General features: G+C 35.8%; 1 protein-coding gene across 1 annotated transcript in view; it reads left to right on the plus strand.

Moving 5' to 3' along the window:
* LOC124619211 (ninein-like protein) overlaps positions 1–16,283 on the plus strand; it is a 152,201-nt gene extending 135,918 nt beyond the window's left edge. The window contains exons 19-21 of the mRNA XM_047145431.1: positions 4,671–4,830; positions 5,185–5,285; positions 10,872–16,283. Coding sequence (XP_047001387.1) covers positions 4,671–4,830; positions 5,185–5,285; positions 10,872–11,009 — 399 coding nt within the window. The 3' untranslated portion in view covers positions 11,010–16,283. The remainder of the gene's footprint in view (positions 1–4,670; positions 4,831–5,184; positions 5,286–10,871) is intronic.
* Positions 16,284–17,622: the final 1,339 nt, after the last annotated feature.

The raw sequence follows: 17,622 nt of genomic DNA on the forward strand, positions 1-17,622 counted from the left end.
AGTAATATGTAAAGATGATTAACCCCTAGTAAAATATAAAAATATACAAACTGTGGCAACTCAATGCTTACATAAAATGTATAGACCACCAAGTGGCAAAAAGAGAAAATAAGAATATATTGAACTAGAATACATAGACAGTAGTCATGTTATAACCGTAAAAGGTGCATACGTTGTGAGAGTTAAAATTAAATAAGAAATCTGTAGTAAAAAAAGATCACTGTAATAACTTACTCTATATATGCCTCAAGACCACTGGTTGGGGGAGAATTATCATATAGTTATATGTCATATATATAGTATGGCATTCCATACAGTAGATGTTATTACATATATATTCACAATTTGTTGTGAGACTATACGATGAAGAGCCATTGGGACACTTCTGACCTATCATTTGCTGACTGCAATGAAATTCCTCTCTGTTCTTCTTTCTTAATTTTGTTACAAGCACACATCATATCTTTTTCATTGTACCTGTTAGCTACTGCTATTTTTTTTTAAGGTATTCAGTTTGTCATGTATTTTCTCAATTGAACAGAGGAGGATTTTGTCACAGTTAGCTAATGAAAGTAAAAATATTGCTAATGTAGAGCTGCATCTGTCTCATTTTGTGGTAAAGCATCACAACAAATTGATAAGTGCTTCAGAAGGTCCAACATCAGCTGTGGATTCTAAGTAAATAATATGCTATGATGGAGAAGTAAACATAATATAAGAAAGAAAAGCAAGTTTTCAAGGTTGGGAGTGTATTGTGGTCATGTGACCATTACTATGTAAGCCAGACCATCAGGTCTTTTGATGTGAAATTTAGAGGGCATTTGTGACCACGTAATGTGTCCACAATTCACTTACATTTATCTGAGGGTGTACGTAAGTTAGATGCCATAGAGTATAGTATGAACAGTCTCCACAGTCTACATTTCAGTATCATTCTCCACAGTGCACCAAGTTGGTGCACCCTCAGTCTCCTGGAGGCATTGGAGATGTGCAAACGTAATAAAAATCAGCCTGATAAAGTGCTTAATGAGCAGATTGATATTGCGCCTAGTGCATATTTCAGCTTTGATAATTTTCTTGTAGATTTTTATGTTTTGCCACCTCCTTTCTCTCTGTCTAGCTAGTTCCTACATTTTATTAGTTGGTAATAACACACACTTCAGGAAATGTTGTACAGCATTGCTTGTAAATGTAAGTAAACCAGAATGGTTAGCAAACATGGGGCATATGAAGAGTAAATTGCTAATGTCACTTTTGTCGACTGTAGCTTTCTTATTTACTTTTAAGGGGACTGCACCATAGTTCAGGCCGAAAAAAATCGAGTTTCGGTTTTCATCATATTTTGATAGATTAAGGTTTTATTTAAGTACTCTGAAACGGATTCTGCTGAAAATGTTTTTGAGCATTTAAGGAGCATTTTCCTACCACGTGTGTTTATGTGCCACACCCACTTTTCTGCATATATTTTAGATCTTTATAACCCCTACATTGCACGTTAGGGACCCTTTTTTTTTTACTCCCGAGTGTGTTGGCTATCCTTGGAATGCAACGGTCAGTATTCTTTTGTTTCTGCTGTTTGTAAACAACACACGGTTAGTTTTGTTCTAGTGTGATTGGAAACTTGCAGGTATACTATGGCCAGGCAATTAGGAGAAATAATGAAAATCTGGAGGCAATGAAGAGAGATGTTTGGGCCATATTCTTCCATAAATCCTCTACTGTTGATAAGCCATGTCATGGATTGTGTCCATCAGGAGAAAATTCGTAGTGCAAATACAATAGGGCTCAGGCAACTGGAGAATCTTATTCTCACCAGCGTTCTCTTCCTGCTGCTGTTATTACAGTAATTAAACCTATTTTCAGAGACTTGGATCATCCTGACCTTCTAAGGAAATGTCTGCATGGGCAGACACAGAACCCAAATTAATGTTTCAACAGCATAATTTGGAACTGCCTTCCTAAAACTGTATTTGTAGGCATGCATACAATGAAACTAGGAGTTCATGATACTGTTATTACATTCAATTGTGGTAATATTGGAAAGTGTTGGGTACTGAAAAAGCTGGGAATTAATCCTGTGAAAATATGGTCACTGGGCTGCAACATTGCAATAAAATGAGGATAGCCGATGCAGGCAGGTCTGCATCTGAAATTGCCAAAAAAGTAAGACAAACATCCAGGAAGGTGAAAAAGAAACTGGAAGACCTGCCAGAGGCCAAAGAAGGGCCATCATATGCAGCAGGACAGTTTTAATTAACTGTAAGTAACAAATTTCAAAAGTTTTTTCTTTAAAGTCAGTTTCCTGCAAACTAAAATTTTCAGTACATATGCCCCTTATCAGAAACTATCATAGATAAATGAATGAAATTTTCAGAGACTCTGCATAACATAAAAAGCCACCTCTGGGACTACATTCATTAATATTCCCCCATTAGGATGTTCACCAAAAAAATGTTTTCTGCAGAAAAAACTTAATATTTTTTGTTAATAAATTTAAAAAAGTATTTCTTAAAATTTCCATAAAATGGATAAAGTAGATTTTAGCACAGTTGACTCTATTAGCATCATGTAACGTACAGTGAAAATATTAAAGGTCCTGCATCAAATAGTTTTTTCAGAAATGGGTCAAATACTTGTCTCAATTAACATGGGTTAGTAGGCAGGGTGTGGTCCCCTTAACGCCCCATCCGAAGGACGCATCAGCGTCAACAGTGTCACATGCCCTCACTCCAGTAGACACTGGAGTGGTTCAGAATTTAATGCAGGACATTGCCACAAAGATTGGTGATCAGGAACTTTATGCCACCATCCCTCCTTTCCTTTTGTCGGAAAGGTAAAGGGAAAACTGCCAAAGGCATGTGATGGACCCGGACACTCACTCATCCAAGTACAGGTCATGCCCGATGTTGCTTGACTTCAAAGATTTGGCGGGAACCGGTGTATCCCATTCGGCAAGACCACTGATTTGATGCACATATTTTATATATATATATGTGTGTATATTATTGGTGATAAGTACAATAAGCGGAAGAATGAAAAAGAAAATTAAAGATGTGTTAGATGGCGAGCAATTAGATACCAGAATAGGTAAAAGCACCAGAGGCAGTTTTGATGTTGCTCTTGATAATAGAATCATTCGGAAAAATTAACATTGTTCCGTAACGTTTGTATACCTAACATATGTACAGTGCAAGGTGTTCAAAAATATGAGAAAAGTAGGGGTAAGCTACAGGGAAAGATGGTAGTAGACAACATGAACAAAAATCTAGAGCGAACAATAGGAATGAAACACCAGGAACGAAAGATCAGGATAGAAAGATCTAAGGCAGGGGTGGAGCCTTTCTCCATTATTGTTCAATCCGTTCAGCAAAAGAAAATAAAAGAAAGATTCAGAAATGGAATTAAAATTCAGGGTGGAAATATGTCAATGATAAGATTACCTGATGACATTTCTGCCCTCAGTGATAATGATGAAGAAATATAGGACCTTTGAATGAATGATGAAAGACTGTAGATCGAGAGTAAACTGAAGAAAGACAAAAGTAAAGAGGAGTAGCAGAAATGAGATTAGCGTAAAATTTAAAATCAAAATTGGGGGCAACTAAATAGACAAACTGAAGGAATTCAGCCGCCTTGAAAGCTAAAAACAGCGCATGACGGACGAAGCAAAGATGATATAAAAAGCAAGATGGTAAAGGGAAAGAAGGAATTCCTCACTAAAATAAGTTTTCTAATATCGACAATTCGCTTTAATTTCAGGAAGAAATTCCTAAAAATGTCTGAAAAACAGCATGTATGGAAATGAGTCATGAACCTTGGGAAAGTTAGAAAAGAAGACAATCACAATGTTTGAGATGTAACATTACAGAAGGATATTAAAAATCAAATTTACATAAGAAATCAGATGATTCTCTTCAGAATGGGCATGGAAAAGTGTATGTGGAAAACAGTGACTGGAAGGAGGAGAGGGATGTTAGGACACGTATTATGACTTTAGAGGGAGATGTAGAGGCCAAAAAACAGTTGTGGGAGACGGAGACTGGAATATATTAATAAATAATTGTGAATTTTGAGTGTAAGTGCTACTCTGAGATGTTCTTCTATCAATAATTTCTCTTAATTTTTTCTTCCATTTTGCTTTTAACAATTTCAACACTTCTCTTAATCTCCCCTCTCTTCCTCTCCCTCTTTCCATCTCCCCTCCATCCCTCCGTCTCCATTTCCCTCTCCCTTCCCCTTCCACCTCCTTCATCTCCACCCTCCCTCTCCCATTTCCTCCCTCCCTCTTCCCTCTCTCTCTATCTCCCTCCCTCTCCATCCCACGGCAACAGAAATACAGGTTTGTGTTTCGATCGTGCACACAGCTTTTAACTTGTCACAAACGTAATCTGCAGCGTGGATTTCACTAAAGAGTAAAAATATGTCATCTCTACAACTGCTGTAAAATTGAATAGACATATGGAGCTGTAACAGTAACAGTGTCTTGATGAAGGAGTTAAAATAAAATATGACACAGTCACATAGATGTGACAATTATATGGTTTTTTATTCTAAAATGTTATGTATTTGTTTATTGAAGAATTGTTCAGTAAAAATGAGCTGTCAGATATTTCAGGAAATTTTGTTTGCAGAATTAATTCAGTGAATAAACTGATGTTTTGATGTAGCAGGTACATCAGACAGGAGGTAAGAGGAGCAATTGGAGGTCTCAGCCGGATGCATGTATGCTTCAAGCATTGAGTGAACGTCTGCGTCAGCAGGAGCATTACTGCCACGAGTTGCAGCAGAAAATACGGCAGTATCAGCAACATGCAGATCTTATGCTTCAGCGTAAGTACTTTTTTAATAGTTAAAATCCTAAGTCAGCGTGCATTCATTAATGTTGCCCTCTCTCTCTCTCTCTCTCTCTCTCTCTCTCTCTCTCTCACACACACACACACACACACACAGAGAGAGAGAGAGAGAGAGAGAGAGAGAGAGAGAGAGAGAGAGAGAGACATTTCATCCAAATTGGAAACTCCACTGCTGCCTTCTACTTGTCAATATTGACCACAAGTATCAGCTTCATCAATTTTATAGGCCTTCCATTTCTAAGATCAATGATCTATGTTTATGTAAAACTGTCTAACCTGTAGTCCGTTTGTTATCAAAGGTGTGTGTGTGTTCTTTTTTTCCAACTGACAGAAACATGGCAGCAGCATAAGGAAGAGATAGCAGAGCTACAGTCACTTCTTCACTCTACGCAGGAACGGTTGTTGCAGCAGACTTCAGTTTGCAAGGATCAGGTAAATGGAAAATTTGAATTCTATCCTTTATAGCAACATCAAGTAGGCTTTTCAGAATAGAATGTTTCTTACTGTAACATGACGGAAAATGAAGAAGTGAAAATAAAATGAATTTTAGACTCTATAGTTTTTAGATTTGACAAGTTAACAGGCAGTTTTGGGTTGCCAATGTTTTCATTTGTCATCCTACAAGATAATACCCAATTTAAATATGTTATTTCATTTTCTTCTTCTATGATGATGATTACTTACGAAAAAATTGTAGGAGAATGAATAAAATGCAAATGCACATGTGGAGGATATATGGCCTCTAACTGTTGTGTGAAATGCAATTGCTTGAGACTGAACATTGCTTGCACCGGATATTTAACAATAGTTTAAATTATAGTGTTTCTTGAAGGAATGTTGGAGAATTTTCATTTAATGCACAGCTTCATTTTCATGCAGAAAAATTTTGGCGTGGCGGTTTTCTTCGTCATTATAAAGATAACATTACTTTTCAATATATTTACTGCTTTGCAGATTTTATTGCTGATAAAAGTCAGTTTCAGTGGTAATACAAGATGCAAGAAAAATTTCATGTGTACATTACTTCTGTGTCCAAGGTTCTGAGTGTAGTTGCATACTCTGGTGATGATATAATCAGCAAGCTCCTGTCTAACATAAAGCAAAAAATTGGATATCCCTGCCAGTTCAAAAGGCAAAGAGAAACGCACCTCATTACCCACTCTTTTGGGAAATGTCTGAATATCTAGATTTAGGATTTAAAATTTCTGTTACGCACATGGAAGATAGCAGTGTTTGTTATAAAGTTGCATAACATGTAATAATCCTTATCTATGTAAAAGTGAATGTTTCTCTTCTATGCACTCCTATACCATTCATCCAATTACAAAGAAACTTTGGTGAGTTGTTGCGTGTGCACAGCTGTGGAGGTTTCTGAGGCTGTAAGAACAACCTTCCTCCCAAAGGGGTGGGGGAGAAAAGGGGCTGACATAGCATGTGTGGCAATTTCAACAAACTTTTTATATACATGTCTCATTATTTGTACAAACCTATTGTAGGGGGATGGGTGTGCGGGTGAGAAGCTGTGATATGTAAAAATATATGTGTGTGTGGGACAGGGGTCGTAAAGACAATAACATATCTGCCTCTCTCTGTAATGACTGAAGCGTTTCCACCAAACTTGGTACAAATATCATTGGAGAATTACTGTGACAGTAAGAACCTCATAGCATCCCTATAGATGAGTATTGAGATGAATTGTAAGAGCATAACTCAAGGAGCAATTTCTACCAAATTTGGTGTATACTTGACTTATTATTATTATTATTATTATTAGCGAATGTCCCCATGGGAGAACGATAAGCAGGTGATTAACATTTCTTAATGTTCTTCTTATTTCTCCAGTATTTCTTCATTGCCTCCCCAAAGGCCTTCTTCCTTTCTTCGGTCCACTTTGGTCGGAAAGGTTTAGATTCCGTCTCTGGAGTAAACTTCCACTTGTCGATTTTTCTTCTGAATGTATCCCGGTCTGATGTGTTTGTTATGTCAATTTTTGCCTTTTTCAAATCCTTCTTAACTTCAGTTACCCAGGGTATTGTTGCCTTAAGTGATGTCATATAGTCCAATAGACGTTTAGTTAACCTGTTTCCAGGTAATCTGTCTATATGTCCATAAAACTTCATCCGCCTCTTCCTGATATCTGCCTCGATGTTTGATATTTTTTCGGTTGTCTCGGTAGTCTGCAGCCTGTATCCATCTTGTGTGTATCGTGGTCCTAGGATTTTTCTAATAATTTTTCTCTCTACTTTCTTAATTTCGTGTAAATCTAATTTTCTATTCAGGGAGAGTGTTTCACTTGCATATGTGACTGTTGGTTTGATGACTGTGTTGTAGTGTCTGATTTTAGTGCCTTTTGATAGACATTTCTTGTTATATATATTTTGAATAAGTCCGAATACTTTCTTGATTTTCTGTAATCGGTTTTTTTGTGCTATTTTCTCAAGTCCTGTTGGTTCAATAACTTCACCGAGATACTTAAAGTGCTTGACTCTAGTTATTTCACCATACTTTGATTTTAGTTTCGAAATATCTAATTTTGAGCAGATGAATTCTGTCTTCTCAAAGGAGATTTGCAGGCCAACCTTCTCAGCACATTCTTTAAGTGTCTCAATTTGTTTTACTGCTGTTTCTTCACTGTCAGTTATAATTGCCAAGTCATCTGCAAACGCTAAATAAGGGATGTTCAATTTTCCTTTACCTCTTCCTAGTTCAATTGGCTTCCAAAAGCTTTGTTTCCTTAGTGTTACTTCCCATTCTTTCATAACTTTGTCCAAAACTATATTGAATAATAGTGGTGAGATCCCATCTCCTTGTCTTACTCCTGTTTTAATTGAGAATGGTTCCGAAATTTCCCCTCTGAATTTAATTTTTGATTTGGTTTCTGTTAGTGTTTGTTCAATTAGTTTTCGGGTTTTAGTGTCTAGGCCTCGTTCTTCGAGAATGTGACATAGAGACTGTCTGTCTATGGAATCGTATGCCTTTTTGAAATCAACGAATGTGCAGATTATTGGTTTTGACCTGATTGCTTTAATCTTTAAAATAGTTTTAAGGTTGAATATCTGTTCCGGGCATGATCTATTAGGACGAAAGCCTGCTTGGTAGTCTGAAATTGTATGTTCTAGTTGTTCTTGTGCCCTCTTTAGGAGACATGCAGATAGAATTTTGTAGGTAACTGGTAAAAGTGAAATGCCTCTGTAGTTGTTTACGTCTGATCTCTCTCCCTTTTTGTGCAATGGGTGAATTAGTGCACACTTCCACTCCTCTGGGATATTTTCTGTCTGCCAAATTTCTTTGATGATGCTAGTGATCTCTTTTAACGAATTTGGACCAAGGTTTTTCAGTAGTTCAGCTACAATTCCATCTTCTCCCGATGATTTATTATTTTTGAGTTTTCTAATGTGACTATAAATTTCTTCTTGAGATGGTGGTAGTGAAGTCTCATTCGTGTGTTCTGGTTGTAATCTGGGGAATCTTGTACTTGGTTGTGGGCAATTTAGGAGTTGTGAGAAATATTTAGCTAGTTCTTGGCAATTTTCTTTGTTAGTTAGTGCCAATTTTCCATTCTGTTTCCGGAAGCAGAGATTTTGTGGAGTGTATCCTTTGATTTGATTTGCGAATATTTTATAAAAATCTTGAGTGTTGTGGTTCTTAAAGTTTTCTTCAATTGTGTTTAGCTGTTCATTAAGGTATTTTCTTTTAGTTTGTCTAAGTATTTTAGCTGTTTGTTTTCTCACTTTGAAAAATGTTTGTTGTGTGGTTTCTGATTTGTCACAATTGTAATTTAAAAAGGCTTGTTGTCTCTCTTCTAATGCCTTATCACAATTCGAATTCCACCATGGATGCTTGGATATTTTCTTTAACGGAATCAAATCTCTTGCTTTCTGTATAATTTTCGTTCGGAAATCTTTCCAGTTGTTTGTTGGTTGTTTATCCCATGCTTCTGTAATTTCTGATTCCTTGATATTTTTCAAGTCAAATTTGGGAATTAGTGGTGATTTCCTTTGGCGTTTCCTTTTTGGAGTGAATTTAATTTTAACTCTGGTAAGGTAGTGGTCAGAATCTATATTTGCCCCTCTGCGGACTTGAACGTCGTGTATTTCTTTCTGGAAGTCATAGGAGATCGCAACATGGTCTATTTGAAATTCACCAAGCTGAAGGTTTGGTGATCTCCATGTTTTTTGTTTCTTGGGGTCTTTTCGAAGTGATGTTGTCACGATTTTTAGGTTGTTTTGCTGACATAACTCGATGAGTCTCATGCCGTTCTTGTTTGTGAATTTGTGTGCAGGGTAATTACCGACTGTTTTTTTATATTTCCTCTCTTTGCCAATTTGCGCGTTGAAATCCCCTAGAAGAATTTTTACATCCTCCTTTGGAATTTTGGACATTTCAGTTTCGAGTTTTTCCCAAAATTTTTCTGTCTTCTCCGGTTCTTTTTTGTTGGCAATGTTGGTAGGTGCATGAACATTAATAAATGTATATATTTTGTTGGTGTGCTTGATTCGCATGGTCATTAGTCTGTTACTGATTTGATTCATGTCTATAACAGAGTCAAGGGTGTCCTTATTTACAATAAAAGCCATGCCAAATATTGCAGCTCCTTTGCCAATTTTCTTGTCTGTTTTACTTTTAAAGATACGGTAATTGTTGTAGTCTATTGTTTCTGAATCAGTGAATCTGGTCTCTTGGAGAGCAAGGATTTGAATTTTCTGTTTGTTGAGTTCTGTTGTAAGATTATGAAGTTTGCCTGTCTGAATTAGTGTCTGAATGTTAAAAGTGCCAATAAATGTATGGGACTTTCGTGGACGTTTACTAGAGAACTCCGACTTTCTCTGTCGTACGAGCCCAAGCTCCCCAGAATCCGATAGCTTGGTTGTCGCCACAGGGCGAGTGGATTGGCCACCTGGGGTAATATTAATTTTACTTGTACGAATCATACTGCTTGTAATTAAGTTCCAGCTAATGCTGGGTAGTTAGAACCAGGGATTGTTAGTTCCTGGAGCTTGGTGTTCAGCCGCACCTCACATGGTGAACAGACGCTGGCCAGAGTACCGGTGGTTGCCACACAGACGTGTCTGGGCTTTTCAATATGCTTTATCTTGTTGATAATGCTTGCCTCTTCCGCCAGTTCCGCCGTACCGATGATCTTCATCTCCGTCTTCACTACCGTTGAGGTCTTCGCCGTATCCCTGGCAAGGGACCCTCACAAGGTACTATCACCCGGGCCAGGTGAACCAAGGTTTTTTTACGAGGTGTTACTCCTCCCCCTCCTCCTTTTACAACCGGGCTTGGGACCGGCTTAGGCGGAGTTACTTGACTTATTATTTGCATACAAATTCTGTTTGAATAAGATAACTGTACTACCTGTAGGGATGGTAGGGGAGATATGTAAAAGAGTTTGGACATGATCTGTTGGTATTATTTTACTGCATTTAGTTGACTTGGAATACTTTAAAAGTGTGAAATGCAATTTTTCTCTTATTTGAGTTTTTCAAAGTGTCAACCAACTCAAGAGACTGGCCACTGCAGCAAGCCAACAATTTTGTCAGCATATATAGGCAAAGCCATGGGGAAAATGCTAGTGTACTATAAATAGGATTCAGTATTTATGGATGTAAACATATTTTCTTTGAAGAATACAATAGTAAAATCTATTAAATATTAGTCTGTGAATAGCAGAGAAACAGCAGCTATATAGTAAAACTGAGGGGACAGCAGTGAAAAAGTGGTGGCTTTCTTACTAATTTACTTGGTTAAATTTAGAAGGCATAAGTGTGAATAGCAATAAAATAGTGATAATTTATTGTTAATACAGCACACAGATTAAGTTTCTACGATGTCTTTCTTTGATGGTACATGTGGAATGTGATGAATGAATGGGTAAATGAGTAGGTATTAACTAATTCTTGAGTGTATGTTTGGCCAAACTGACAATGGCCGTGAGCAATTTAATTCCGTGATTATTTATTTTCAAACAGTGACAAATTATAGTGTGCATTTTCTTTTTTCTCTCTCCCCTTACAGACTGGGCGGCTGGCATCGGCTGACCTCCTTGTCAAGGATTTATATGTAGAAAATGCATATCTTCATCAGAGCGTCCAGCGACTAGAACAACGGTGCCATTCACTAGCACAGATGACTACTGACTCAAGCTCTGTGTAGTTACTTGTTTTTCTGTTGTGAATTGGTACTGCCTTCTCACATTCAGTTTTTCACATGCTCCCTGTCTTGCACAGTGTAGATCCAAGAGCTGTTTGAATGTACTGTAGAGTATTAGTTAAGAAGGAAAGACTTCTAGTGCATTAGAGGACAAATAAGAAGCCAATTGAACTGTGCATTTTGATTCAAGTAACTAAAAAACTGATTCAGCACATTGTATGAATTATCATTAGACAGTTTTTCTTCTTGCAAGAACATTTGATTAGTGTGTTCTAGCTGCCAAACAATGCAAACATTGCAAATTTTCAACACACCGTATTCTCTGTTTTTCCACATAATTGTATTGTCACTTATGTATGATGCAGTGTATTTTAGATAAGTAATTCAGTATCTTAGTAGCTAATGAACTGCTTGTGTACTTGAGGAAATCTGAATCATAAGATTGCTTATAGACCCATGTTAGCTACTAAGCTCCTCACACACTGCTACGCAATTCATAAATAATGTTGCAATACTTGCCATACTTTGGTTACTGTTGTATTTTAAAATGTAATTTGTGTAATTCATTGTGTCCAAACTATCGGTATGACTTCCATGTCATGGATTTTATGTACACTTCAAAACTATTTGCTCCCACAAGAGTGAATAATTGTAAATCTGTTTAAAACTTTAGTGGAAAGACTATTTTCTGCATATTGTTGTACTGTTTCCACTTAAAATATTCCCTAAGCATATCACAGTTTTTGTAGAATAGTGTGGAATTTGTGCAGATTGTTCTCCAAATAGGAGCTATTTGGTATATACATTATTGGGGACTACCATTCCTCATATCCCTTTGCATATTATCCGTGTTTAGCATTATAAGCACAATATTTGCTCATGGGTAAGTGCTTTATTGCTCATTATATATGCAAATAAGTGTGATAAGCTTTAATAGTATGTTAGTGTTAATTTTTGTAGACACAGTTTATCACAAGAGTAAATATTCAGTTGGTAATTATAGGTAATAAAAGTTGTTATTCATTTACTAATTACTGATAAGCATCAGTCTTCTTCTGACTATGAAGATTATTTGAGTTTCAGGAGCATTATCATATATTGATTTCTCAACAGTATGCCTTGAGGATTTAGATGCAGTTTTTATTTATGGATAACTTAGGATGGATGTAGAAAAGTTTCAGTACAAGGTTATCTATTAAAATAAAATTGTCAGTACCTTAATGATATTCATAATTAATTTTATAAATGTAGAGAAGATAGAGGGCTGTAGCAATTATGCCTTTACACATTCGGTCATTGTCAAGTTTTGACCATATGTAGCCCTTTTAATACAGTGCATGATTCGTTGTCAGATAAAAGTGAGAAATTTGACTGCAACAGATGAGTTTCAGAAATCTCTTTCAGAAATATCTGTGGCACATATGAATTAATAATAACAACAATGACAAAGAATTCAGTACATTTCACACAAAGAAATGAAATTTCATAATGACAATATAATGAGATGCAGCCACAAAATGAAGGAATCCTTCGATGTATGAGACAGTGGTCTTATATTTGGTAAGATGATTGTTAAAATCTTTGCCCAGCCATCAGCTTTAGGCTTCTTGCCATTTCACTAAATAGCCTTAGATGAATGCCAGGATGACTCCATGGAAAGGGAATGGCAGGTTTCATTTCGTACTCTCTCCGAAATCTGAGCTTATGTGCTTCATCTTTTATGAGACAGGATGTTACAACCTAATCTTCCTTCCTTCAGTCCCTCCTAAAGTATGTGTACTACAACACAACTTTGATGATAGGTAGTAATATGACTGTGTCATTGATATTATAGTGCGTTGTCTCATGAAGTGTTGCTCAGAAGCTATCCTTCCAGTCGGCTAACAGGTTTATAAATGCCTCCATATTATTAATATGCAGGTCCCAAGAGGCTAGTAGGTTGTTTTCATCGCCACTTAGCCATCAGTCTTGTGCAGTTTATCCTAACTTTTTTCATATTTTGAAGACTACAATGTGTCTCTAGTTGTCTCTCTTACCTGTTACAATTTTTCATTTTTCAATGGATCATTTTTTTGTATTATATATATAAACTATGGAGAATACTATTTATTGATACTACTATTTCTGATCTTCTAACATTTGCATACAACATTGTTCATCTTGATTTTCAGAATGTCTAACATAGTCTTCAGTTAATGAAATGTTTAGATAGTTGTTAAGAACATGTTTACTTTACTCATTGAGGGCAAGGGGGAAAAAACAAAAATGAAAAGTAGAGAATGATCTTTGAACATATTAATCCCCAGTCTTCATGCCAGTAGGAATAAAACTAATTGAATAATTATAATTCATTAACTAACTAATTTTAAGAATTAGAGTACCATAAAAGTTAACTGATTGCTTCTGTAATATAATTGTTAGCAACCTTTCTTACTGATCTTCAAAGCTTCTAAAAGTTCACACATGATGCAAAACATACGAACATTATTTCAACATCAGTTACCACAGATCATAACAGTTCATAATACCTTCTTCTTCTTCTTCTTCATTTTAAAAAGCAATCTGCATTTGGAACAAAAACTTCTCTATAATCAGAAGATAGATATTCTTTCAGAAAGTGGTAGCTTCACCATAATGTCACTGGCTGCTTTTTTTTATGTCAACTGTTTACCTATTTGTGATCTGGCAGCTTCTCCACTTTCAAATTTTGTTGTACATTGTCCCAATGCTAAAGTTTCTGAAGTATTCTTCTGTCACACATTGATTGCTTTATCATCATTTTATTTTGCATTCAATGTTAATTTCTGTTCTGTAGTTGCCTGGTGCAGTTTTAATTGTATTTATGCTCTTCATATCTCTTTGTTCAATACCATTGGGTGCAATAATGTATTATGCTTGTATGTATACTACATTCTTGATTTTCAAGTTTAAGTAGCATGGGGAGTGTAATTTTCAATTTTTATTGCTTCCGAACTGTAACTTGTTTCAGGGTAATCTATATATAAATGACACTTGTGGTGACTGTTTAATTAATCTTATTGGAATAAATAGGTCACTTGTCTGTGTAACAGTGAATCAATGTTAATTTACATAGGATTAGTGAAATCATAAAGTTTTCATATTTTCTTTTTTTGGGACTGCTTTGTGCTGGGGAGAATTTTGATTCTAAGCAGAAACACCACACACCCACAACTCTGTTTCTTTTATCTGAGTCTTTACACTAAGTACTATTTGTAAACCATTATTTATGTTAGAACATTTGTCTTGTCTGATGAATGACTGTATTTTAGTGTTTAAAGATTGAAGATCATCTGGCCCCTCTTGGCTTATCACCATACCACTTTCATAAATGTTTATTTTCAATAGAATTAAGCAGACAATCAGTAATCACACCAATGTCATAACTTCCACATAATGTTCAGCAAATTATTTTTTCCATTAAAGTATAACGTTATAAACACATATTGCAACTGATAATTAACCATTGCATGAAAGAGTTATATGTAAAACTCAAGTAGGGAGATATTTTGTAATGTGAAAAGGTGATATATCATGAGTCACTGTAATGACATATTTCTGTTTCCCTTTCCTGTTTGTCTTTTTACACCTCTTGTAGTGCAGGTATAATCTAACACATTAGCAATTACTTATTATTTGGATGCTTTGACTTTGTTGTTGTAGATTATGATTTTTAGGGAGCAAATATTTTTCGTAATAGTCTAAATAGAAGGAATCAAAGCTCTCTCAATAGTATATAGCCTGCACCATAGTGTTAGAAGTGTTGTGCAAACTGAGGCAGTCATTTTAGTGACTAGATGCTGTTTTTTTGCAAAGCTTCATTGTAGTACTTTTAAGAAATGGAAAATATGTACCAAATGTTGTGACCTAAGATTCTGTTGTAATTTTCTGTTTTAAATTAATACTATTGTTGTACAGCATATTTTTCTGTAGATAAAGAAAAGACATCAAGTATTTATTTGTACTGTTTATGTGGGCTAAGAGCATTTTGTGCTGTTGGTCTCTATTCCTATGCATATTGCTATACCAAAATATATATAATTTTCTATCTTGTTTTTTGATTCATGTAATAATCCTTTTTATACTGAAAGCTTATTGCTGTCTTTTACAGAAAGGTACAAATTACATATAAGAATATTAGTGTAGTTTACATATATCTTTTATTACGCAATAAGATGTTTGAATATTATTGTACAGTAATTAAAATCTTTATAAAATGTTGATTGGTTAATATATCCATGAATACACTATCATTTGTGTACAGATAATATAGTGTATTGATAAAAGACATATTTTTTGAAGTAGTGAATACTAGTCAGATGTGTCACTGTCAAACTGGCAAACTTGAACGTCCATTGTGTGCAATTATTTGCATGTTTTTATAAAATTTTTCTAAAGTCATTATTCTCACCAATGAATGTGCTTGCACATTGTTAATGGCAACTCTGAGTTTTTAGTTTCAAATAACACACACAATCTGTCAGATTTGATATGAAGTTACAATACTGTTGTTGTTTTCAAGACAGTATTTGTGTCACTGTTAGTGTATTAGTATAGTGTGTTACACTTAAACTCTTGTTGAGAGCTGTGTTGTATATGCTGTGTTTTGGTGCTTGAAATTTTGAGAATTTTGAAATATTAGTACAGAACTTATGCATATTTTCAAAGAGCTTTTTATGGATGTCTGTTCATTTATCCTTTTTCCAGATTTGTAAAAATGATGAAAAAGAAATTTATATAAATGGTTTCAATGTTACCATGACACAAGATTTTTGTGCCTTGCTGTTTTTTACAGTATTTGTGTACAGTTTAAGCAAAACTGCTGTTTATGTCTCTTTGTGTTTTAAACATAAATAAAGAAACTTGGTTGTTAACTTTCAGTTATATTTATGTATAAAAAGTTAATGTAATACATCATCCTTGTCCGAAGTATCAAGTTGTGTAATAATAGAGTTCGTAGTAGAATGATGAGTAGTACTGAATAAATGTAAGCAAACAAGGAGTGATAAAATGTTGGACTGCTCATAGGGTGGATCAGTTCCAGCTCCTGTTGTATCCATCCTAAGTTAGAGGTTCCCAAACTCAAATAATGAAAAAGAGAAAGTAAAACCACAGTAATAATGAGATAATTTAGTTATCATTTGCCACAATACTTATGTTACATATTTTGTAACACATACATCTCATACAATCAAGACACTCCAGTTTGATGAAGCAGAAAGTTCACTTGACAAATTCATTCCAGTACTTGTAAGCCTATTGATGGTATTTATAAGATTGTGAAACAAGTTTTTATCAAAATGTAAAAAAAAAAGGAATGACAGAGAATTCTTAAATGTGCTCATAATTATGCAGATCAAACGTGCACTTCATTTGTGATTTAAAGATGGTAAATCACTATATTTTGACTGGAGTTATTTTTTCCTTCTTGTTCTTCTGTTATCTGCCTGCTCCCAGTAATGTATGAGCAGTGAGCAGTCTATCCAATGAATATATATTCTATACACTAATACATGTCTGAAAGAACAGATACCATCGGTGACCATGCAGCTCGTTAGAATGAAATTACAATGAAATGAACACCCTTGGCTGCTTACAGGTGTTGACATACGTCAACGGGGATGATGAAAATGTGTGCCCCAACCGGGATCCGAACCCGGGATCTCCTGCTTACATGGCAGACGCTCTATACGTCTGAGCCACCGAGGACACAGAGGATAGCGCGACTGCGGGGATTTATCTCCGGCATGCCTCTCACAAAACCCACATACTCAATGTATTGTCCCGCACTACATTCGTAGTGCCCCCGCCCATTATACTCATTACTCGCGGCGCTTTGCCAATTCCTGTAAGAGTTCAGGCACTGTTCGTGCATTCGCACAGAAGAAGAAGATGGTCAAGTGACCGGTGAGCCTTATATATACTAAGATGTCCAAAAGAACAGATACCATTGGTGACCATGCAGCTCGTTAGAATGAAATTACAATGAAATGAACACCCTTAGCTGCTTACAGGTGTTGACATACGTCAACGGGGACAGATGAAAGGAATGTAGTGCGGGACAATACGTTGAGAATGTGGGTTTCGCGGGAGGCGTGCCAGAGATAAATCCCTGCAGTCGTGCTATCCTCTGTGTCCTCAGTGGCTCAGATGGATAGAGCGTCTGCCATGTAAGCAGGAGATCCTGGGTTCGGATCCCGATCGGAACACACATTTTCATCTGTCCCCGTTGACGTATGTCAACGCCTGTAAGCAGCTAAGGGTGTTCATTTCATTGTAATTTCAATCTATATTCTGTCTCCATACAGCAAGGAGAAATCTAAAAAACCTGTTTCTTTGCAAACTTAATTATTATGAGATGAATATTTTTCATGAATATGACATACAAAAATACAACAAAAGTTATAATTATGAAAGTGTTGCTGGAAATGATACTATATCTGACTTCTTGAACTAAAATTCCTTATTCAGAAAATTAACAGTGGTGTGGACTGAGGACACACAACTCAGAACTTGTGAGTTGTACTTGTGCCTTCTGCACCTAACAGTATTGTAACCAAGTATGAAAATCACACTTAACACCAAGAAGCAATGGCTG

The sequence above is a fragment of the Schistocerca americana genome, chromosome 6 (genome assembly GCF_021461395.2).
Source record: "Schistocerca americana isolate TAMUIC-IGC-003095 chromosome 6, iqSchAmer2.1, whole genome shotgun sequence".
NCBI classification, from domain to species: domain Eukaryota; kingdom Metazoa; phylum Arthropoda; class Insecta; order Orthoptera; family Acrididae; genus Schistocerca; species Schistocerca americana.